The 26,447-nt window shown below is 45.3% G+C and overlaps 1 protein-coding gene across 2 annotated transcripts in view; it reads left to right on the top strand.

Annotated features, from left to right (window-relative positions):
• The window catches only part of CEP95 (centrosomal protein 95), a 717,939-nt gene that overhangs the window by 471,832 nt on the left and 219,660 nt on the right, over nt 1-26,447 (top strand). For both annotated transcript variants that reach the window (XM_085617251.1, XM_085617252.1), the window contains exon 14: nt 8,026-8,219. In XM_085617251.1, coding sequence (XP_085473377.1) covers nt 8,026-8,219 — 194 coding nt within the window. The remainder of the gene's footprint in view (nt 1-8,025; nt 8,220-26,447) is intronic.

Below are 26,447 nucleotides of genomic sequence, written 5' to 3' on the forward strand. Positions count from 1 at the left end.
TTTTTTTTTTTTTTTTTTTTTTAACCGTGATTTCTAGAGAGACGTAGTCCATCCATTCTTTCCTTCTATTATGAAGAGTATTTATATTATTGACTCTTTTGGGGTTTTTATAATGGTTTGCGTTATTGCTATTGATTTCTTCTTCTGAAGGTCATAACCCTCTCATGATGTACCTTTTTCTTCTCTCTCTGTTATTTCTACACGTGGCCATGAGGGAACTAGGGGCCAGATGTACGACCCTTACAATTTGTGAGTCACAAATCGCGTTGTTTTGCAACTCGCAATTTGCGACTTGCATAATGGAATTTACAACAGGGTCATGGACACTGTTTGCGATTCCTAATGGGGTCACAAATTGCCTGCCTCATTAATATTCATGAGGCAAGTTCAATTTGCGACTCCATTGGGAATGGCTGGCACTCCCACGGATGGTGGCCTGCTGGGGTCAGCAGACCACCATGTCTGTGACTGCTTTTTAAATAAAGCAATTGTTTTTTTTAATGCATCCAGTTTTCCTTAACGGAAAATGGGATGCATTTAAAAAAGAAAAATGAAACGTTTGTTTATTTTTTAAGAGTAAGCAGTGGTCCATGGGACCACTGGCTGCTCTTAGAAAATATTTTTGCTACCAGTCACAAAAGGGAAGGGGTCCCTTCCTGTTTGCGAGTGGCTCACCACCTACTTGAAGTAGGTGGTAAACTGCAAGTGTTTTGCGACTGAAATTACAGTCGCAAAACAATCTTACATAGAAGTGTGACTCCTTTTTAGGAAGGGACGCCCTTGGCACGCCCCTTTCCTAATAGCAAGTCGCAAACCCTATTTTGCGAGTCAGTAATAGGTTACCGACTTGCAAAATAAAGTTTGTACATAGACCAGACCTATTTTGCAGTCGCAAACGGACCGATTGCGACTGCAAAAAACGGTCATACATCTGGCCCTAGGTGTTTCCCTCATAGCTTCTACTTTTTGTAGATGGCTTTTATTTTCTATTCGGAATGTAAGATCCTACTAACCTTGGGTTTCACTAAGCTTCAAGGTTTCTTTTTCATTCTTTGTATCTTCTTCAATTTTATACTCTATTGCTTACTAATGCTTTCTCAGGCATTTTGCACTATGCTAACATTTTGAAGGGCTGTTGCTTTCCTACATGGTGCAATGGCCACTGTGGTTTCCAAACCATTAGGTCAGCATTTACTGACTGTTATTAGGCTTTAATTATTTCTAAGTGTTATATTTTTCTTTTGTCTACACATAGGCGGTTATTTATCTTACTCCTATGTCCGTATATTTCTTGGATATTCTAGCAGTATTGTACTCTCCCTATTCCAGTTTCCTAAGGATATGACTGTTTCTCTGCCACTAATTGCTATTGGCAGTCTGGCGGCTTGATGGACCATGCATCCACAATAGGGCCCTGTGTTTAACCTTATGTTCACAGGTTCATATCTTGGGTGGGGGGGGGGTCCACTCAACGTTTCATCATAGATTGAGAGAAAGAGTACCTCTGTTATTCCAAGTCAAGTTCCCCTTTGTGATGAATGTACGCTTTACAAATCCACATTTATGTTATATTGGCTTCCAGTCTTTTTTTATAGAGCATTATTTATGCTTTACAATGGATGATAAATCTCTCTCTCTCTCTCTCTCTCTCTCTCTCTCTCTCACACTTATAAAATGCTATATAGCACAGACGTATTGCTCCATGGCATGACCTGCTGATCTGTGTTTCCCAAGTATCGAATACACTGTTTGAGTATGGAAATGCTCACCAATAGTTTTTATAATGGAGTATTTTGGCTAATTCTCCTACTACCATGGGAAACATTCTTAATATGCTTTCTATGTCTTTATGTCCTTTCTTACTGTGCTCCGTTCTGCTGGGCTTATGTGGTGGGCGTGCATGGCTTTAGTCTTTTATTTATCTTGTCAATTGGCTTCTACCATGGTTGTCTTGCTAACATTAATGATTTATTCCCATGCTATTTAATGTCTTGTCACTTTACTTATCTGTAGTTCTTCCACAGGTTTTTAAAATTGTAAAGCATAGTTATTGCTCACCTTCATTATTATAAGTTCTGGACGTTTTCTCTGGTTCTAGACCTGTTTTTGGTCTAAGTTAGAGACTTATTGGGCTCAGTTTGCAGACCCTCCTGCGGGGATGGTATGCTTTGGTATTTGATTATAAAGTAAGGAATCAGCGGCTAGAGGTCTCTGTCAGATTAACAAGTTACTTACCGTCGGCAAAGCATTATCTAGTAGAGATAGGATCTAGCTGCAAATTTCTTACGCCCTTACCTTCCTTCCCGCTCTGCCAACTGAGTTCTCTTTGGTCTGATTGATTTCTTTATCAGATGACACATACTGAATTATGCCCTTCGTGATTATTTGCAACTGAGTCTTCTTTGGTCTCAATGATTTTGTTTTAATAAAACCCCAAAAAAACACTTACTGAATTATTACATCAGTGATTATTTGACACAGGTATTTTTTATTTTAGCACACTGTTTCAATAGGCAGTTTCTCTTTGTGGCTCCACATTTTGAGCACGGAAAATAGTCACAGAAGAAACTAACATCAGCGTGTTAGTGGGGGTTATATGAACTCCTTCGACGTCACATCATGTGATGACGTCGATACTGAGTTGCGCGCCTCCCTCTTCCGACGCGCGGACGTACTGTGGATAAAAGTTTCCGGTTCCAGTCTCGCGACTGGAGGATGATTCTAAAGTAAGGAATATGCAGCTAAATCATATCGCAACCAAATAATGCTTTGGCAAAGGTGTAAGTATCTTGTTTTTCAGAGCAAAACCCATTCACCAATATTTATGACACCCCCACAAATCCAAAATGCCAAAACTTTCCTCTTGCAGTTCTTCCTCTAGAAATAATTGTGTAAAAAGGTACCCTCCCCGACATCAGTTAGCGCAGTATCAAAATATCAATTTTGTTCTAGGACAGAGGAAAAGTGAAAGGGTTTAAGTGGTGCAGAATAAATGCTCAACTGCGAAATCATACAGTCCAAAATGAGCAGCAAAATTAGAGAGGAATTTAACAGCATCCCTTGTAGAATAGGAATGTCTTCTTTAAAATATCAAAGAAATTGGACAGTATCACTTGTAGAATGGGAGTCTTCTGGCTCATCTCCAATATCTTGGACTTCTTATATGCAATTCTTGCATAACAAATTAGTTAAAACTGCAGATTCATAGCATGATTACATGTAACAATCGGTTTAACAAATCAGATGGTAAAACGTCATTACCTAAAACATAAGTACTATTCCATTTTTCTGGAAGCGTCCAGCATCTTCCACACTACTGCTATCTGGAGATGTTCAAACAAAATATGAAACATTTCAACAGTTTCATTTCACTTAATATCTTTTCACTCAAATGAATAAGACCAGTTTGCATAGCAGAACTATAACAGAAGGGCATTGGATATTGCAACATATAAGGAATACTAGAAATGTAAGTCTAAGCTTTGTATTTCTAACAGTAGGAAAACCCATTATATTAGCCGTCTTTGCCCTGCAAAGCTTGTAAGGAGAGAAGTTGCACAGGGAGGCATGATTGGAGGCGGTGATTACAGAAGTGAATGACAAAAACAGCATCCATATTGTTCAAGATGGAGTTCTCGAATAAAATGTGGCACAACTAACTCATGTTAATAAATTCACTTGTATACATCACATTTAACTCGTTTCAACTGTAATCATGTTAGGTCATCATTTGCATATTAGTTCCAACATGAAAATCATTATTATTTATTGCAAAAAAACATAGATTTGAAAAAAGCTTTCAAAATATTATCAAAGCACAGTAGGGGAACCAGTCTAATATTCCAGCAGTTCAGGCCACCGGATATGTGTGTGTCAGGATTGCGTAGGATTATTGTGGGGCATCCCGAGCTCCCAGTTAATGTGACTTGTCAGCCATTTTAGTATGCCACGCCCTCCCTCCCTTCCTGAAATACTAAGTCTATACCATTGTTAGATTGCATCTAAGAAGGTCAACCGATGATTCAGAACCTGGCAACAGCTTTCGTTAATTTAGCATGGATTGAAAAGAAACATAAGACTTGCATCCTAATCAAAGTAAACACTGAATCAGTGGTCTCAGCTAGCAGCAGTGCAACAAAGATCCCAAAATAATTATACGCCTTAAACTGCTCTGCTGGACAAAGAAGGGGAAAAAATGTGACTTAATGTGGAAACGCATACACATTTTTGCGGCAGACACAGTAAAAATGACATATCAGCAATGGTGGCAAGGATTGATCAACAGTTGTGGATTGATTTGGGACATCTAATTGCAAAATTACCTGAGGACAGAATTTAAAAAAATGCTATTGTCCACGATGGAGGACAACCCTTATGGTCATTGAGCAAAGGATGCCTCTCATATCGAATATATACCGATCGGCAATGCAACTGTTATGCGTTGTTACGGATGGCTGATTAGCACCTCCTTACGACCTGGGGTGCAATAAAAGATCCGATGACAGTAACATATTTGGGGAAAAAAAGATTGAAGATGCACTCCAAACAATCAAACCAGACCGTGACACTGCCAGGTCTCTAGAGGTTCTCCAAATGTGCCATACTTTTCAAAACTACAGACCTCAGAATTAAAAACAGATTCAAATAAATTCTTACCTTGCATACAAGCAGTAAGGCTCTTATGGTCAAGAGGACTGACAACAAAAACAGTGGAATTAACCAGCAAAACCAACGCAATGAAAATGAGGAAATCAATTGTCTAAATACACCTACAAAGGGGGATGAGCCTAAAGAGTAGAGATTTTGTCCCTTCTTTTTTGTTATATAGAACAGTGCCTGGCATCAATTGCAGCATATTTAAGAAGGAACAACTGCACTGTCTAACCCTTTTTGGACAACTGGTTAGCAAGAGTTCAAAACTTTCACAGTTGTCAACAAATGATCCAAAAGACAATATCAGTGCTAGGAAAAAATACTGTGAGGGGTCAAAGCTTTACGAATCCAGCACCAAACGTCGCTATTAGTGTGAACCTATCAAATCTACATTAAATCCCTGTGCGTTAGGTCTGGGATGTGACCCACATACATCCCACAGAAGGTGATTATGAATCACCACTATCAACGAAAACAAAAATGACCCCGCACCCGAGCAAAAGATGTGCGCACATCGTGAGGGAACCGGATTGCTGTTCGTACTCGGAGGGCTACATACTTTGCCCACAATCAATGGACTTTATCATTGGGTGTCATCTGTCTACCCCGATAGGACCCTAGTAGGCGGGGTATTCCCTGCATAGACACAATGGTGACAATGCCAGATACCCATACATTTTGCAAAGAATTTGGTCGTTTTGCCACAGTTGAATCTCATTTCACGGACGTTTAGGAAGACAATATCAGTGCTAACAGGCTTAGAACTAGAACTCAACAAACTAAAAATCAGTCCTCACTCCAATGACAAAAATACTTTTCCTAGGCTCAAGAATCCCGGCACACACAGGAAAGGTTTACCCATCTTCGGTAGTAGAAAGAAACTCATGTAGCAAGCAACTTTGTTGGCAGCGAACCAAAATGCAACAGTACGAAACTTCATATCAGGTCTAGGGACCATTTCCTCATGTGTGTCCCCTATTACCCCAATATCTTTTGAGGATACGTATAATTCAAGAGCAATTTTGTGCTCTGCGACTTCATATAACAGGGGAGTGGACCAATTTAATACAAATCACTCCATCAATGTAAGCTCAAAGCTTTTGTCCCAGCCATACAGGATAGACATGCTGATTCATACATGTAGCACAACTGTAATGTCCCATATAAGAAAACAGGGATGGGAAAGGCTCAGAAGTTATGGAACTTGGTGATCGACAACCATGTTGAATTTACAGCGGAATATGTCCCGGGAATAGTCAACCACATAGTAGACAAACTCAGCAGGCATTACACAAATTTGCACGAATGGGAAATACACCGGAAACAGTAAGCCTTCGTATTGTGTAGAGAGTTGTACTCAGGAACTTTTCCTGATTTCGTTTGAAACGAATGTCCAAATTTCAAAAGCCAACTATATCAATGGTGAGGGGGAATTAAAGTGCCCCTATTAGTGACCACGCAGATTGTGGCTGTAGTTCTGATTTTCCCAGATGTATCTGGAAACTTGAATACCTGCAAAGAGTGCAAATATCTGAAGCACACAATCAATGTTCATCTCTAGTTTTGCCAGATATAGCAGTATATCATCTACATATAGGGAGGTACGCTGTTCCCAAGCATTATCCCACTGTACACATTCATCCCTTTATTGAATCTCCTCCAAGCTCTTTACTCTTTCTAGGCCAACAGCCAGGAAATGTCAATGAGCAGGGTGTTATCACGGTCTATGTGGAAAAGTACCAGTGCTTAAGCACTAGTTATAAAGTCTATTTTATGAAGTCTTAGCACAGAAGTGTGAGCTGGTGCTAGGCTGTCTTCGTATTGTTCGATAATCTTGAGGATGACAATTTTCTCAATTCAGAAACAAATATTTATCTTGGTCTGTAAGCTCAGGCCTGAATTCATCCAGATTCATCACCTGGAACCATTCTTGCACCTGTGCCGGTCTTGGATGCTGAGGCAAAATCTGTTTTCAGATGGTTCAGCTACTTATTTTATTTGTCTTTGTTTTTCCAGCCTAAATAGTGGATAGAAAGTCTTTCAGACAGTCAATGTTGCTGTCAGTGAGATCCTGAAACATAGTTGTATGAAGTCTCTGTATTGAAGATGTTCTTGTTAGCCAGGAGTTCACTCTGTGGCTCTATATAGAGGTTACTATAGAGATACTTTATGATCAGGTGGTGCTTATGTGGAAAAGCTGCTGTTTGTTGTTCACGTGGGAGACAAACCACTTCAAAACTGTGCCATTGAATAGTATTTGAATACCCTTTTTCAGTAGGACTTGATGGTCAACTGTTACTTAAGCTGTGGAGAATTTGAGGAGGCCGGGGTGTTCCGGCTCTGTACTTCATTGCTGACCAAATCCTTGCTGTTTGATTGCTTGTGTAGTTTGGCAATGACTACCTTTTCATTGATCTTCCAAGCAGGGAAGGTGGTGTGGTTAGTTCATGTGTTGAGGTTGGCCTTCCCTAGCAGTGGCCACAAGACGGATTGGGGTAAGAGATCTCAAGAGATGGAAGCATTGACTAGGGTGCTCAACAGAGGCATGAGTGCTTAACCATAGCTTGGCTTCACTATTGACGAAGGGATAATGTCTACATGGGAGTTGTCTTTGAGTGAGGTAGAGGTTTGCCATGTTGTCTATGGTGAGAGGTGTGTTCACTTGGAAGCATTTTGTGAGATAGCGGTCGACATCCTGGCATAATAAATGTGCTTCCTGATCTTGTACTGTTTCTTGTTGAAAAATGTATCCATGTACTGAATGTATTGTATTGAAAACAGTATTTGCTGGCCAGTGGGGCTGATGCAATGTTTGATAGTTTTGAAAAGCATTTTACTTCAGTTGAGTTAATTGTTTATAATGGTAAAGGTTGTTGCTTGATGATGACTTGTAAGGGGTTTGATGCTGTATATTCTCGAGTTAGTAGTTTGTTATGGATTTGTGTCCTGAGCGAGAGTGGGTGGCTCGAAGTATCGTAGGTGATGGGGACATTGACCTTCCAGCCAAATGCAAAGGCTCTTGAAATACTAATCATCATGCTACTTTTCATAAAAGCTCATATTTAGTCTTGGCCAATTGCATAACCGCGTTTATAATGGAAACTTATTTCTAACCTGTATTGCGTCTACCCTACCTGTACATCATTCTTGAACCACCGCCTACTAAGTAAAGAAATAAATGTGGGATCACATCCTTTTGTAAAACACTTTCCTTAAATTTGATCCAAAGTATATGGAATGAAAAATATGGGCCTTGATAAAGGGAATGCAGTTGTATGAATAGCACATCTAATAATTTACATATGGATATTTGATATGAAGGTTTTTGAATCATTAGATTGTAAGATAAGATCTCTACTCTGTATTTGCTAGGTACCGCACATTGCAGAAAATCCTACAGGAGACCACGTTCACTTTCCTCTTCACCACCACTGGCTCAACCAACTACCAGATATACCCTTCATACACAGTTTGAAGATGCACTGAATAAAGACGCAAAGGACCAAATGAAAAGCTTGCGCAGGGAAATACAGAACGAGCTGGATCAGCAGAGAATAAAAGCAAAGGTAGGTCTCCTCCTGGCTATACCTATGGATGGTTTGGAAAAGTGTTTTGCTTGTTCTTTTAAAATTAAGGAACAGGAATGTTCTCACTTTCAACCCCTTACATAATTTTTCTTTCTTTAATTGATGCTGGTGCTTTCAGCAATCTCTTCTGCATGTTGGAAATCATCCAATCCTGCTCAAGGCTGTCTGTGCACAATAATACTGCAATAACTGTGAAACGTAATTGCTAGTTAAATTCAAAAACCTGTATAAAATTAATAACCCTCATAATAGACTGTAACAAAAAAATGGGAGTTCATTAATATCATATGTTAAAACCTCCAAGAAGTTGTTCTCTAATGTCATAGACTCCAAATTGACTTTTAACGATGTGCAAAATGTATTTAATGCAACCAAAGGATGGCAGACTCACATAATTTACCTTTGTGTACAGTTCTAGTATGTACCACAGAAGTGTGGCACAGTTGTCAAAACAGGGCTTTTGTGGGAAACGAAAAGGGAGATAATTGATGGGTTTGAGAGCATAGTAAGTGTATCTGATTAATTTAGGCTTGATCAATATTTGACTGTAAGAGAATACAAAGTAGTCACACATTATCAAATGAAGCAAGGTGATATGTTAGCAGTATAGTATTACGGAGTTTAAGGCACCATAAGGAACTCATGAAATGATGAGGTGCATAAATCCTGAATTATTTGTCTGCAAACAATATAAAGAAAATCATTAGACATCAAAAATAAGTAACTTATAGAAATAACAATTTGGCTTGTAGTTGTACATGTATTCATGTCCGTCCCTCTTTAGAATCTCTTGTTCCCAAGAAATGTCACTGAAGGGCTATAACGCCCCTCTGTCTAACCCTGAAGTAATGAGTGGGAGATCTAAACAAGTCACTTCAATATCAGACAAACATTATTTTAATGGGGTTAATGTACCTAAATCACACTTCTGTATTATAACCAGCAGTGTATTTACTATAGGACTGATCCAAAAAGGTTTTGGGAATTTTTAAAAACGTATTCCACTTGTAATTTAAATCACTGAATTTTACTCCACCTGTAACTTACTCCTATGTAATTTGCAGGTTTTGCTGTTTCACATAAATTCCAATGAGTAAATTAAGTGTGATTTAGGTACAATGCTTCTGATTTACAAAAAAATGCTTTTTTTAGGCCACAGTCCCTGTGCAGAAACATTCATACGACAAAGTAAATAAAAGCAGATACTGATTGTTTTTTTCTAGGGAACCTTGGAGCTCTCCAAGACAAAGGGCCGGATTACGATCTTGGTGGAAGGGTTACTCTGGCACAAACGTGACTGATATCCCGTCCACCAGATTACAATTTTATTATATCCACTGGAACATGTGATACGACGGATGGGATAATCGTCACGTTTGTGATGGAGTATCCCATACTCCAAGATCGTAATCAGGCCCAAAGTCTGGAGCAGAGTAGGTGGAGGCCTGGATCAAAAAAAGACCTATGGCGCCCTTTTTTAGGTCTCACCTGGCGTTAGCAGCATGCATGCGTTGCTCTCGCCATGCGAGGGCTTCTTGGAATCAATACGATTCCAGAAGCCCACTTTCTGCTCCGCACGTGTTTTGCTCTGGTGCGCGTCATTTTGCATCACCAATTATGCAAAACCGTGTGTTATGATTGTCCAGGAGGCTTTTTAGTCCCTCCTGGTTACCACCCTGTCCGCTTTTGGCCCCGCCCACTGGGATTGCATCTTTTACTGGCGGCGGGAGACAGTGTCTCTTAAATAGCCGCTAGCCACTTTATTTTCTTACTGAGCTACTCTCACTGCAGGCATGACGTGCTTTTTTTAACGGAGCATTGCGCTTTAAATTTTAAATACGCTCCGCTCCGGACAGACACAGCAGCTTCCTGAGGAGTTTAAGGCTGGTTCAACCACTGCACATAAAATGCAAATAAACAGATTACAAAACTAAATTATAAAGTGATTAAAAAAGAACTGTATGGGTGATCTTAATGTGTGTGTGACACTCTCGCTCACATATATATGCCGACATCTTGAACAGGGTAAAGCTACTCTCACTGCTGGCACGACGTGCCGCGAAGCACTTTTTCCTTTTCTTACTAAGCTACTCTCACTGCAGGCACGATGTGCTTTTTTTAACGGAGCATTGCGCTTTAAATTTTAAATACGCTCGGTTCCCAATTAGCCGCGAAGCACTTTTTTTTCTTTTCTTACTAAGCTACTCTCACTGCAGGCATGACGTGCCGTAAAGCACTTTTTTCTTTTCTCACTAAGCTACTCTCACTGCAGGCACAACGTGCTTTTTCTAACCGAGCATTGTGCTTTAAATTTTAAATATGCATCCGCTCCGGACAGATACAGCAGCTTCCCGAGGAGTTTAGGGCTGGTTAGACCACTGCACATAAAATGCAAATAAATAATCAGATTACAAAACTAAATTATAAAGTGATTAAAAAAGAACTGTATGGGTGATCTTAATGTGTGTGACACTCTCGCTCACATATATATGCCGACATCTTGAACAAGGTTGACAGCGTTACACGTTTTGCCGCTAGCACTCGATACTAGCAGGAAAATTGTTTGGGTATTAACTCCTCGGCTGTCAAACGGCATCACCCCAGCCCCCCTCAAGAACCTGGGGTCTGGAAACAGGCCCCTCTTTGGAGCAGGAGCTGGGAGAGTGCAGAGCCAACAGACCCGGGCGGAGATATCTGCCGTGTTTACATGCAAGGGAAGCCGCGGTGGCCACGTTCAAACCAGGAAAGAGACGTGCAAACTTCTGTCCGATAAGACTCCTGGTCTACGACAAGATCATTCAGTGGTGGGCGGAACTTCCAGAAGGATTGGCACTACTATATTATTTGGAACACAAAACGTATTAGTGTCGCGACCGAGGACAGTCTGGGGCGTTCTCTAAAGCATCTATATGGCCTGTGTGTATGTTTATTGTCAACTCTGGCACTTATGATAGTGCGCCACATGGTGGCGGTGTGTCTAGTTTAAATATGAGCACAACAACAGTTGTTCATTAATTCAATACATATTAAAAACAAGCATTTGCAATGCAATAGGTCTCCCATTTGCGAGAGTTTAAGCTATTGGCATTGCAAATGACAATGCGTTTTATTTATCTGTTTTGATAATTAACACCTAAATAAAAGGCATTGTCATTTACAATTCCAATAGCTCAGACTCTTGTAAATACGTATGATTATTGTATTTAATTTCTTCATTATAACGCCTCAAACGCTTCTGGCCACTTTGATGCTAGCGACAGGCATTCTCACGCAGCATTTGCGTTTATGGTTTAATAATGGTGCATATACCTTTGGTGGAACTGGCGTCCAAAGTGGCCAAGGAGCAAGAAACGTAAGCTGAGCCCCAGACACTTTCAAATCATCATAAACTCGTCCCCACTGAAATACGCCTGACCCTATGCGAATAACTGCATGTTTTGTTTATAATGTGTACTACAGATCAATTAGCATATCACAAACACAAGGAACACGTTATATATTCAAGGAGTGACTGAGGCCAGAGCTTTGGAGTTGGGAACTAGGTTCAAGTCTCTGCGTCGGCTTAACATCCTGTGATTCTGGTCAAATCATTTCATCTCCCCATGTCTACCATGAATAAACGTAACTGGTGCTCATGTCAAGCGCTCTGATACCTTCTGGTCGAGTTCGCACTATATAAAACTGTAAAAGAAGGAAAAAAAGCACGTAATTGCCACACCGTATTCGTGCACATACTCCAGTATGCGTATGTAGGGATGGTGATGTGCCCAATATTTCAAGTGATGAATGGAGGAATAGTTAATCTATAGCGTCCTAAACCAACTCCACGTGCCTTCCCTAAAAAAGGATGCCATGTGGAATATGGCCTGATTGTGCCAGGAACTACTCGCTCCGTGCCAGGGAGTGCCCGGAATTGCACACTTCTTGCCAGAGATGCCTTGGCGCTGTATACGTGGTGCCTGGGTGAACCCTCTCTGCACCCTGCCACCCAGCGAATGATTACCACGGACTTCACTCTGCACTCGGAGAGCTGAGCAACGGTCACTCCACAATCCCTCCAAACTGCAGGGAATAACAGGTGCTGCATACTGCTTGCAGAGAGCATCAGAAAGTGAACTTATCCCTGAGAGCAAGCATTATGTGTTGCGCACTCCCTTTCAGAGACCACCAGACCCTGTACACACACTCCCTGCCAGGGCACGTCACACTGTCCTCAGAGAGCAGCGGTCACTGTAGCCTCCCGTCCAGAGAGCACCAGACATGCACATTACTTCCAGACAGCACCAGTCACTCACTATACACTCCCTTCCAGGTAACACCAGACACTGCATGTCCATGCAGAGAGCATACGACACTGCACACTTAATTGCAGAGAATAGCTGGCGTTTCACACTGCTTCCAGGGAGCAATTAAAACTAACATTGTCCCCAGAGAGCACCAGTCAGTGCGTAAATACCAGCACTGCACGTGCCTCAAAGAGCATAAGACTAGAATAACAGGCTTTGCGTACTGCTTTCAGAGAGCAACAGAAACTGAACCCAGAGAGCGCCCTGCGTTGCGCATTTCAATTCAGAGACCGCTAGGTCCTGTACACTCCCTTCCAGAGAGTACCAGACAGCGCACGGTGCTTCCAGAGACCCCAGCCAGGGCGCGCTGCTCTCCGGCGGCACAAGTTACCTCCCCGTGACAGTGATTGAAAGGGCCAGCCATAGTAATTGGAAATGAGCAGTGAAAGTTAATTCCAGTCACAGACCTATTGTATTGTAGAGCGCAGTGTTCCTGAAGCGGGCGCTGCGCTCAACATTACAGTTAAAAAAAATTAAAAATTAAACTGAGCACGGCATTCCTAAAGCAGGAGCCGCGCTCAGAATGCACATTTTTTTGTAAAAATACAAAAGGTGAAAGAACGAACGGGGTCCATGAAGCGGATGCTGCGTTCTTCTAAAAAGTAGTAATAATTAACAAGCATTTACAATGCAATAGGTCTCGCAATTACATTGTTTTGAGCTAATGGCATTTTAAATGACAATGCCTTATATTTGACCTATTGGGATTGCAAATGACAATGTGTTTTATTTATGTTTTGGTTTTTAAAACAAATAAAAGGCATTGTCATTTGCAATGCTAATAGCTTAAAGTTTTGCAAATGTGCACCTTTACTGCACATTTTGCACTATTGAATTGACCCACGGCAGCTCTGCGTAGTGTATGTAGGGTTTGTATGAACATCATAGGTGTAAGAAGTTAGATCCATGAAAGATTTTTAGGATATACAATCATACATACAATGACATCAAAATATAGACATAATACATTCCTTGCAGTTGTTTTACCTTCTGTGGAGTAATCCTGAAAATCTGGCTTGGATCACTCACTTTTGACCCTACGATGGACATCTCTCTATAGACAGTGGATGAACGCTCACTTGTGCTCACACAGCCTGTGCATAGAAATTTCCAGACCGGAGGTTCTGCTTTCTGCTTGGTAACAAGTTTATTTCTGTTAATAATGCAGTGCACATGGTCGAGCTGAGAGCAGGGCTATACAGAAAGTTACTCCTATTTTCCTATCCATAGCATGGTACCTAATGTACGATTAAATCCATGAACACCACTGAAGGATTTATGTAGGAAATGATCATTTTGCTCCAAAATAATCTTGCTGCCTACTAAAAGTGCAAATATACATAGTTTGAAACTCCTTTTATTTGTAAAAGACATCTTGCTGGTGTGACAGCACATCAAGCATTGCTACACCAGAAACGCATAATTAACTTACATCTTGAAAAAATCAGTATGCAAAAAAGTGGATTTTATGTGCAGAGCCAATGGTGGCCGTCAATGGTGTGAGCTGGTGAGTCACAGAGGTATTTTTCACCATCAAAGGCAAACCAGGACAGTTAGCACTGCTCCTCCGAAGCCATGTAGTCGCATCACCCATGCACCCTTGCTCAAAGTCTCCACTGAGTCCACAAAATATCAAACATGCTACCTTCCAATGTGCTGTTTCGAAATGACAGTGTCTGCTGGGAGCCAGCTAGGAGCATAATTCGCGAAAAATTAAAACAATCCCCTCAGGAACAACTACTTGCCCTTCCTGTCCATCGAGGTTTGAGGTTACACTACTTCAGTGAGGGTCGTGCAGACTGGAAAGGATTGCTTTCCCTAATTATTAAAATTATTTTTTATAGAGTCCCTCTGTAACCTTTCGCGAATCCTTGTTGTGTAAAAACAATCTAACATCTGCTTACAGCTTACAAGTGTGACGTTCCCTTGAGGTGCGTTTGAAATCACACTCACAACACTTGTTCTAAATCTGCAGCCATGCTCCGCCAACAAAAGTGTGAGGTGCAATCTTTCTGCCTTTTTCACTGGAGCGGTTATTTAAATTTTACTGAGCTTATATGACATGGTCGCTATGCCATTAACCTTCAGAGCAGTAAAACCAATAATCAAATCAAGCTACCCATCTCTATGCATAACATTACAGCTGCGGCCAATCAACTCTGGTCTTTCAAAATCCATTTCAAACCCCCTTGGGTTGAGTTTTACGTGGGCGGACTATCCAAACATATAGTGCCAGCCTGTCAATGGTGCTCGGGTGTGTAACAAGATAGTTGTTTTCCACGAGGGAATGACGGAACGAAAGAATGAATGGGAAGATGAACAAATAAATGATGGGTGTAGCGCAGCTCTGTAAACCAGTTCGATACTGGCCACATCACAACAGTACCTCTAAGTGCATTTTCCCAGTAGAAAGAGATTCCCCCCAGCTCTATTGGATGAAAAGTGTTTTGTCTAATGAGCACAATGCAGCCACACCTAGGCTGTCAGGGTCACGTCAGATTAGGAGACCGCCTCCGGCACCTGACCCCATCTGCTTGGACTGCCCAGCTTGCATTATGTTTATTTCACATTGATGCGTCCGTGTCGGTACACTGTTTCTTGTGTGTCCTTGGCTTATATTGGCTGTACCCATATATCCATAATCCCATATAAAGATTTCTCGGCAGGGATTTTAACGGGGACAGCACGGTGACGGACACCTCTCCTTGGGGGTTGCAAAGGCTCCCAGCACATGACCCTTTATTTAAAAACAAACCACACGCCTAATTCTGCGGTCCAGACAGCAGAACCACCTGCCGAGTGTGTCCCGCTGACCCCACTGTGCAAGATGTCAACACTGACCCCTTCCTGTGCCGCCTGCCTTCTGCCCTCCCAGCCCCGGGTTACAGAAGCCCCTGAGCCGTGCACTGCCCCTCTCACGGGCACGGCAGCTCGGGACTCACCGTGCTGCTGCAGGTGCTGTTCGCTGCTCTTCCTCCGGAACGTCAGGCCGCTTCTCAGAAGGCCGGGCAGCTCGCGCAGCTTGTGCTTCAGTTGCACTTGCTGCTCCCGGGCGCCGCAGCTCCGGCGGCCTGCCTCGCCCCCACCGCTACCCATGGTCATGACCTGGGAGGCGGCGGATACGCATTCAGGCGGGGACTGCGTCCTCCCGCGCCCCAGCGCGGTCATTCTTCATCGCTCGCCGTCTGCTCGGTGCCCGGTCCGCATTTGAGGGTTCGCGGCAGTGTCCACGAGTCGCGGTGGTTGCCCTTGGGTGCAACGTGCTAGTCCGAGAAACCGAGCTGAGCTTGCATCCTGAGCGCACACGGCTCAAACATTACACTGTCGGCGTGTAACACAACTACAATCGCTTCGCTAAATATATTTTGAAAAAATTCTATTAGTATTGCACTACTAACATGAGGTGTTTTGTTTGCAATAATGCATAACTGCTGGGAAGGAGAGCCCGGCCGGGGTGGGTGGGGGGACATCTGCACTCGCGGAGAGACAACAAACCAACCATAGGCGGGAGGCAGCATGACGGTTACCTTCATATCTACACGCACATTATCGCCGTTGCTGCCCATGACACGAGTCTACAGCCTGTATTGATCACGCTGCCTGCACGCGCCAGTAGGCTCTCTGATTGGTTGACAAGGTCCACCAATCACAAAGCTTATTTGGTGGTTGCCAACCAATAAGTGAGCCAACTAGCCCATGCAGACAGCGTGAACAACACACTGGGCTGAGTGAAAACATATGCGCTTGTCGCGATGGGCGGCATTACAAAACTGCAAGGGCGGTAACAAAAATGACGTCCAGCCAATTGAAAGCCACAATTAAACATATATCAGGACGCGAGCGAATCATAAACTATTCGAACACAGGGGCGTGGATTTAAGTCCCCTTCTTTCTAGTGTTTACTATAGCTCTTGCAGGCGAGGAGTGCATACGTGCTCCAACGCCAGGCGAGACCTAAAAAGCTTCGCAGCCAGTGCTGTGGGGGTAAGGTGCAGCCGATTTTAAAGTTATAGCGGCATCGCGCTCTATATGAAAAGCGGTGGGCTCACTGCAAATACAAACAAAAAAGCAGCTGCCATTGTTTGTCCCCGTAGTCAATAAACGAAATAGTGCTCACCCACATGCAACGCTGACCGTGTGACAAGCCAAGTAAACAGTCCAGTCGTTATGGGCGGTAACAAATGGAGACAAGGCGGCACCAAGGTGGGACAAACAAGCCTCATAATGAATCCGAAGCCAGCATTTACGAAAGGCAATGACATAAGCCAATGACAAATATGGGCGGAGAGTGGGAGACGCTTCAAGAACATACTCTAATACAGCATGCCTCGCAGAGAGAGCAGCTCATGCACGCTGATCTTAGACTCGACATAATGACCAATACCTGCTACCCAAGCCATTCTTATAGCTTTGGAGGAGCCTGGAATAGTTTGAATTGTTACATTTGTAGGAGTGTGATGTTTGGTAGCTGTGTTGCTATTGTCATTGGCAGGGGCTATGGTGGGTGCAAGCTTCAGTGGCTTCCTGACAAATTAAGCACTGGTTGTGTGACTGAATATCCATAGCCATTGTGAATTCCCACATAGTGCATGGAGGTGGAAGGATGATGCAGCCTCAGGAGGTTACTGCATGCATCCTGACTTGGTCCTGACGGCTGGCGGGTGTGCCAGGTCCACTCCTTCTGCAGACCTTTACTGGTGTAACTTAACAAGGGATAAGTAGTGAGCCCTAGTGCTTGCGACTGTGGCCAAAGCCCCTTGTGTTCTACTGGCTTGTCATTCATCTATTGTACTTTTCTGTGTAGGCATATCAGAGCACGGTTAAAGCAGTGAGAATTTTGTTCATCTATGTTGGGCGGCAACCTGAAAAGTCCAAGCTGATGATGTAGGGATACCTGCTGAGGAATCATGCTTTCCATGTTTTGAGACTGTCCTCAGATGTTCCATCGATGCATTGTGGTGTGACATGTCAAGGACACATTATTTCACTTACTGTGGACAGAAAAATTAGAGGGTGTGGCAAACAGAGTACAGGGTGTGGATGAAACGGGAGTAGGGGGAAGACCTTCCAGAAAGTGAAAACGCTGAAGCAACTCTGCTGTGACTGATATCACCCTCCAGGACCCAGTGTACATTCAAGCAAATGCCATTGAAGAGACATTTGAAATGGATGTGAAGTTATAACAGATAACCTGCAAAGGGGTCCCTTCCTTTAATCTTCAGGGCGGAGGAGTTCACGGATAGTAGAACAGAGTGGTAATTGAGAGCGAGAGGCATAGGCTCCTCAAGCATGAATGGTGTCAACGTTTTCATGGTGACTTCTCTCCAGGAATTGAAGTCCTAATGCAGTAGCTGGCGGCACAGTCATGGTCGTTTTTGCAATCAGTGGACTGGGAAGATAGTCTTTGATCTCAAGGACATTAAGGAGTTGTTGGTGGTAAAGGGTCTTGAGACATTGGTGGTCCCTGAGCCTGTACAAGTGACTCATAGTTGAAGGCAATGGATGTTTTTTCCATGTGGAATCTGCCAGCTTTTCTGGTTAACCTTTCAGGTCACACTGAGCAGCTACAGAATTCTGGACCTTCCATGCCTCGCTGGGAAAGCCCCTCTGAACCTCCCCAGCCCCATTTCCCAGGAAAAGGGGTTGGGAGAACATGATGTATCTGCTTTGTGTGCTTCAGCCTGCCCACAGGCTTGCCATTTGCTGGCTCCACGTCGCTCCATTTTTCCTTCTGTGTCACATCTCAAACTGCTCCCTCGTGAAAACTTCTCACGACTGCCACTGGTGCTATCTTATCACACAAGTGGCTAGTGCAAGCTTCTCAAACATGTATGCCCTGCCTGCCATCTTTTGACACAACTCACTAGTGACTGTTTCTCACATTGGTCTCCTGTGCTTCATAGTGCCCGCTTCAGACGCTGTACACCTTTTCCAGGTCTTTACATTGCACACACAGACCAACTCTTCCCCACGGCACACCTCAATGTCACCTTCTTGCTTTAAACACCTGAGAAAGCTTCTCAGACTGGACACCTGTGCCAGGCTCTCACACGTCACACCAGTGCCACTTCCTGATCGTCACACAGCACATCCGTGCACGCTCCTGACACTATACTTCAGTTCCAGCTTCTCCTTAGTGTCATTTTCTCCCATACTCCTCATACTGCACACCTGTTAGTTTTGCACCCTGTACTAGAGTTCTCATTCTTTGCACTACTAACCATTGCATAGTACACCAGTGTAATCACCTGTTGCTGCTCATCTTTCAAAATAAGGTCTGCACAGCACAACAGTGCAAACTTCTCACACCAAATCAGACTCTTCACGAGGTCCATTATTAATCAATGCAATGAGTTCTGTAGTGCAAGCTCTTCACATCCTCACCATTGCCCACCACCCACTATCGTTATAGTGCTTTCACTAATAATCTGTGCCAGTTTTGTATACAGCCCACCAGTGTAAGCACTTTATACGTGAAATCAGTGAAAAAGTACTCTCACTGCCCACCAGGGTCCACTTCATAGCACGCTCATCAGCGCAGTCTCCACACAGCAGATACATGTGCAGATCAGTGTGCATCAAACTCCCTGATGCAGTGAGTATTCTCAAGCCACGGTTTATAGAGTGCGCTACACATTTAATCACTCATTCATTCATGTAACTATTCATTCACTATCCGCTACATCACTGCCAAAAAGTGAGTGGAGGATACATCTCAGCTCATTTGAGGGCTGTTCATTTGTCAAATCATAAAAAGATACTCACTTTATTCATCACTGAGAACATTCCCCTCTTCGCTGCATATTTTAATTAAAAAAAGCAGGTGGCCTAAAGAGGGCCCCGATGTCCCTTCTTTTGGGGAACCCTGCCTTTTATAAATGGAACCTTGCGTTTCAATAAAAAAAAAAAAATCTTGATTAAATAGTGCACGTGTTATCCTCCCTTCTCGCTCACTTGTGCTGCTTCCTCTAGGTGGCGCTTCTTTCTACTGACAGCGCAGCAGTTGCAGTTACATCGAGGGGCTTAGGGAGTCTAAGGGTGTGACTGCTCCCCAATTATGCTGTCTAGGAGATTTGGAGTGGGGACGCATTTTCTTTCCTTGCTTTGGGGCTAATGACCCTGTTCTACGCAGTAGCATAGCAAGGATGCCATTGGCACTGGTCACAGCAAGAAAATTCGCCACTTTAACTGTCGCGGTAGTAAAACACGGCAACCATCAGGGTTTCTTGTGACCTGGCGCCACTGCACCTGCTGTAGCAATGCTCGTTTCAACGATTGTGATTCCTTGGCGTGTCTGCAGATCGTGCGCAGTTCTTGGTCCCGGACTTCACAGCTGCTCCCCCAGGATGTGTCTGCGCTGTTCAATGGGAACTGTCGCACATAGGCACTGGAGCTAGGTGTGCTGGGGGTGCTGCAGCACCCTCAAATAATCATGCTTGAGTTCAGAAGGTGGCATGAGCAATAAAGATTAATTTACATCGTGTTCTTATCTTGTCACATATCCTGTGCCTTCAAAGACAGAGGTGAAATGTCAGGCTATGTCTTCTGATAAATTGTCACTTATTCTTTTAACATGGGGATTGGAGTTTACTTTTATTTCTCTGGCTATAAAGAGCACTTTGTAAGGTGAACTATCTGACAATTTTGCTTGGGTACAGCGAGTGTGAATGGATAGCATGTAGGATGTCATTTTTCTAACAAATGACATTTAAATACCTGTAAATTAAATGTACAAATATTTCAAATTATATCAGTGGGAGAAAGTGCCCTCATTCTTGCATGGTATGCCCCCACTTTTTGCTGAATTGCTGATGTACTTTGAGTGTGCCCTGGGCTCCTGCCAACCAGGTACCCAGGGCCTGTGTTCCTTCCCTAAAACTGCATCAAAGCCTAAACCCAAGTGGCATCTCTGGCCACATGTCAGCCCCTGGTAAATGGTACCATATGTACCCAGAGAAGGCCCCTAAGGGCTGCAGCACTTATTGTGCCACCCTTAGAGGCCCTGTACCCTGACACACACACACTGCCTTTGCAGGCTGTGTGTCTGGGTGCAGAACCAAACAAAAAGACGACATGGCACACACCCCTGTGTGCCATGCCCACAAACCACTGCCCTGGCATACATCAGTCACCCCTCTAGCTGGGTGCCCTATGCCAATGGTGAGGATACAGGTGCATGAGCCCTGTACCCCTACAGTGCCCAGGTCCATTCCTGGTCCCTGTAAGTGCAGTGCTGCCAATAAGAGTATATGGTGCTGGGGGGTTGTGATTACGAACTCCCCAGCACCATAATGGCTGCACTGAAGACTGGAAAGTTTGGTATCAAACTCCTCAGCAATTCAAACCCACACTGATTTAATGTAAAATACACGACAGAGGGCATCCCCCCAGGATGAGCAGGGTTCACGAAGGAGAAGCTTCACAGGCATGCAGTCTTTGTGAGCTTCTCCAGACCACTTGCTGTACTCAGCAACTGGTCCCCACTGGATCTCCCTCACTTTGGGCGGGAGTCCCGGCGGGAGAAACAAAGTGAGGAAGAGACGTGTGCCCACCCCTGCCAACTCCTCCCCTAAGGTGGGGGAGGTGAGGTGAAGCACAACCTCGAGTCCCCACCATCTTGAGGATGGGGGGACCCAGCCAACCATGGACAGGCTCCTGCCCCCCTCCCACTGGAGAGAGGCAGGATAGGGGGTGTACCCACCCCAGGGAAGGGTCCCTGCCCTTTACCTACCTGTAACGCCCCTAAATTTGGTATTTAGGGGCACCCTGAACTGTCGTTCCTCAGATCCATCAACAACAAGAAAAGAAGAAGAAGAAGGAGGACGAGAAGCCGTGCAGAGCTAACAAGAGGATGACGCCAAGTGACTTGGCCCCAGCCTTACAGGCCTGTCTACTCTCGAACCTGCTCCTGCAAAACCCCAGCGGCCAGCAACCGCAAAAACCCCGGAGGACCTGCCTGCATTCACTTTCCAAGCTGTTTCTCCCGTGAACACCGGACGTGTTTGAACTGCGCGCCTCTGGTGCCAGCCAGGACCCGCGAATCCAGCACACTCTGCATCCGCCGAGCCCGGCCCGTGTTTGAGTGAACAAACACCACGAGGAGGTCCCCCTGGAGATCCTGACCTGAGATCCGGTGAGGCTTGACCTACCTCAAGCCTCCAGACGACGCCTGCAGACTCAATCCAGGAGACCCCCTACCGCGACCAGAGCGGGTAAGAAAATCTGCCGTCTAAAGGCACCCCTGCACCCGACGCCCCACGGCCTTGTGTGCCCAACCCAGTGGTGCCTGACCATCCCTCTACATCCCAACTTACCCCTCAAAGTGGTGGTCACTCCTGGAAGATCTTCGTTCCCGAGCCTGCAGTGTTTCTTTGTCCCGGAGAATCTCCATTGAATTCAACAGGGAACCCGACCTCAAAATTGCACCCGGATGCCCTAGCGCCGCTGAGGGTGTCACTTTGGTGCTAACTTGGTCCCCAACGTGCCCTGAGCTTAACCCTAGGAGCTTTGCTCCCACAACCCTGTGACCTGCTTGTCAGCAGCCACCAACCGGAGTCCCCCTATCCCTCATAGGATAACATTGGGCCTCAACACGCTGAAGGTGCAACAATAGTGCATCACTGACCCTGGGAGACCCCTGAGTCTAACCCCAGAACCCTAACTCAAAAGACCGATTACTTACCTTGAAACCGATAACTCTTTTGTTTGAGGCATATGAGCTGCATATTATACACTGTGCATAGCTCGCCATCTGGTGTTGGGCCCGGATGTTTGCAGTTTGTTTTTCCTCTTGGAAAAGTCTTTGGAAGTCACGAGTTCGGTGACTCCTCCCTTGGTTCGTATTGCGCATGGGCTTCGGTCCATCCTCAGATAGTTTTTTTCCGCCATCGGGCTCGGATGTAATACTTCGCGCTCCGGTTCCGAACTTTCCAGTTCAACGATCTACGCAAAATCCTCGCTCATCGAGATACTTCAGACAATAAATCATCTTAATCACCTTCTCTTCGGCACTTCTTCGATTCCGGTCGTCGACGGCGTCCTTCGGGCCTATTCCGGCTCCTTTCAAGAAGTGCCCTCGATGTGGGTCCAAGTTTCCCCACACCGTTCTCCACGAGGTGCGCAACCTCTGCCTCTCCCCTGAACACGAGGCTCGAGACTGTCCCGCCTGCAAGTCTTTTTGCTCTAAAAAGACTATTCGAGATCGACGGGCTAGACTTAACATGGCGCACTCCTCGACCTCCACTCCAGTCGACATCTTCGGGGACGATGTCAAAGCTCCGGGACAGCAGAACATCGAAGAGGACGACGACCTCGTCAGTGCTTCCGAGGCAGACGACTCGGATGTGGAGGACATCACCCCGGCGCAGAGGGTCGATACCCAAAAAGGCTTCGGTCACACCTTCGCCTTCGGGCCTAGGCAAGACCAAGGATACTGCTTCTCACACCCCACCTTCGGGCCCGGTAAAGAAGCCTATTAAGCCTTCCGGCAGCTCGGGCTCGAGCCAGCCTACTATCGGTACCGAAAAACACCCTTCGGCACCGAAGAATAGATCAGCCTCCATTCCCACACCGAACCCAGTACCCAAGCCTTCGGTGTCGAAACTTGCCCTGCCGATGCCGACCAAACATCACAAGGCCCTCGGCACCGACACTCCCGTGCCGAAGCCTTCTTCTACGCCGACCAAAAGATCGGAGGTCCCAAAGAAGCACGGCTTGGACAAGCCTAAAAAGCCATCGGCCCCAAAAACTTCGGCGCCGGCCGAGCAACCAGTGTCGCAAGAACTTTTTACACCGGTTCCTCTCCAAAAGACTCTCACTAAGGATCCAAAAACTGGACATTTGACATTGTCTACAAAAAAGAGACACTTGGACAAACCAGCTCCACCTCCAAAGAGGAAGGACACTGCTACCTCTCCCTTCACAGTGCCTTCCCCTCCTCCTCCACCTTCCCCACCCTCTCCACCCCCACATTGTTCCCCAACTTTGTCTCCTGTCCCAGATGACTTAGGAGACCCATTTTATGATCCAGCAGATGTGCCACAGGATCCCACCCCTACTGGATCTCCAGACCCATGGGACGACTACAATAATCCGGACATCCCAGATGTCCCACAGGATGACCTTTACCCATCTAGGCCATCCCCACCTGAAGATTCCTTGGGTTTTCACCACTTATTACAAAGGGCGGCACACTACCATGGAGTGGAGTTACACACTGACCCAGTAGAGGAGGATTTTCTCCTAGACACCTTTGACGACGCACATAGGTCTACTGCCATCCTACCTATGTTAAAAGGGGTGGTTAAACATGCACCGGAGGTCTTTAAAGACCCAGCCAGGGCCAGGGTCCTAAACCCCCGTATAGAGAAGAAATACAAAGCCGCCCCCACAGACCCTTCATATATTAAAGGCCCTGCACCTTTGGATTCCCTAGTAGTATCTACAGCTAGGAAACGCTCCAATTCTCAGGCGTCAGGCGAAGCACCACCACCTGACAAAGAGTCCAAGCTCCTAGACGCGTCAGGGAAGCGCACTGCGTCACAAGCCGCCAATCTATGGCGTATCGCCAACACACAAGCGCTATTGGCCAGATACGACAGGGCACATTACAATGAGTTAGAGACCATCATGCAGCATCTCCCTGAAAAATATAAGAACAGGGCCAATGAATTGATCCAAGAGGGAAAACTAATAACTAATACCTCTATTCGCTGTGCCCTAGATGCAGCAGATACAGCCTCCAGGGCCATAAACACCAGTGTCCTTCTACGTCGCCATGCCTGGCTCAGAGTTTCAGGTTTTAAACCTGAGGTACAAGCCTCTTTATTAAATCACCCATTCGACCAAGATCATCTATTTGGCCCAAAAGTTGACGAAGCCCTCGAAAAGATGAAAAAAGATACTGATACAGCGAAATCCATGGGAGCCCTACAGTCACACACTCCTAGGTGCTGCTGTCACCGCTCTTCCTTTCGAGGCACGGGCAGAGGCTACTCCTCGGATTCTGCATCCACGTCCTACAAATCCCCTCCTCAATCTACCTTCACAAAGGGTTATCAAAGAGGCGGATACAGCGGCAATAATAACAAGGGCAGAGGCAAGACAAATACCACCCGCTCTGCCACACCTAATACCCAATGACTTTCCCCCACTCCCTCTAGACCATTCCACTCCGGTTGGGGGCAGAATACAATATTTCTTTCACGTCTGGGAGACAATCACCTCAGACAGATGGGTGACACAAATTATTCAGTCAGGGTATTGCTTAGAACTAACATCTGCCCCCCCAAACATTGTAAATGTAAATTGATACTTGTATAGCGCACTACTCACCCACAAGGGTCTCAAGGCGCTTGTACGAATACCGCTGTGGAACCCATCCTGGCTTTCCCTGTGAGGCGTCCACTCCTGGGCACCCCCAAGGTGGAGGCCAGGCATCCTTAGCGTTGTGGGGGCCGTTGTGGAGATTAAGCAAGCTATTGCCCAGAGTTGCAGAGTGGGACTCCATGATTGGAATGGCACCGAGGCGAGAAGTAACAGGTCCGTGGAATTTTGAGCCCAAGACCCGCCAAGGCGGGGAATTGAACCCTGGTCCCGGGCTAGACCTCTGCATCAGGGTCTGCCGCTCTAATCATTGAGCCACACTTCTCCATTCCACCCAGGCACCGCCCCATGTCTCAAGAACATACTGCACTACTAAAACAGGAGGTGATCTCCCTCCTGCAAAAAGGAGCCATAGAGCAGGTCCCCATAAATCAGCAAAATTTAGGGGTCTACTCCCTGTACTTTCTGATTCCAAAGACAGACGACGACCTATCCTAAATCTCAGACCTCTAAACACTTACATACATTTGGACCATTTTCACATGGTAACCCTTCAACAAGTTCTCCCACTTCTTTCCCAGAACGATTTTCTCACCACTCTGGACTTGAAAGACGCATTCTTTCATATCCCAGTACACCATTCTCACAGAAAGTACCTCAGATTTGTGGTGGACGGGCAACATTACCAGTTCAAGGTGCTCCCGTTCGGGGTAACAACAGCACCAAGGGTTTTCACCAAGTGCCTAGCAGTAGTGGCCGCACACCGCAGAAGACAGCACATTCACGTCTTCCCGTATCTGGACGACTGGCTAATAAAAGCCACGTCCTACGATCAATGTGTGCAACACACCGCCGCTACAGTCCAACTACTCCATCAGCTAGGTTTCACGGTGAACCATCAAAAAGCCCACCTGGTACCATCACACACAAAACAATACCTCAGTGCCACCATAGACACCTCAAAAGCCATAGCCTATCCCAATCCTGCCAGGATAGCAAAGATACAGGCTCTGCGTCAAAAATTCATATCTCAACACTCTCTCCCAGCAAGAGTGTTTATGCAACTGATAGGGATGATGGCCTCTTGCATCTTTATAGTGCCCCATGCAAGACTCCAAATGCGTCCACTCCAGGAGTGCTTAGCGCGCCAGTGGAACCAGGCCCAGGGACAACTGGCAGATCTGGTGTTGGTAGACGGTCGCACTCATCGCTCTCTGCAGTGGTGGAACACCACAAACCTTTACAGAGGTCGACCGTTCCTGGACCCGGTCCCACAGATAATCCTAACAGCAGACGCATCGCTCTCCGGCTGGGGAGCTCATCTGTTACATCTCACAGCACAGGGCACTTGGATGCCACAACAGAAGTTACTCCACATCAATCATCTGGAGTTACTTGCAATCTTCCTTGCCCTAAAATCCTTCCAGACGCAGATTTCAGGCAAGGCAGTTCTCATTCGCACAGACAACATGACTGCCATGTACTACATTCAAAAGCAAGGGGGCACACACTCTCCACAGCTCTCTCAGCTAGCTCA

The sequence above is a fragment of the Triturus cristatus genome, chromosome 7 (genome assembly GCF_964204655.1).
Source record: "Triturus cristatus chromosome 7, aTriCri1.1, whole genome shotgun sequence".
Classification (NCBI taxonomy): Eukaryota; Metazoa; Chordata; class Amphibia; order Caudata; family Salamandridae; genus Triturus; species Triturus cristatus.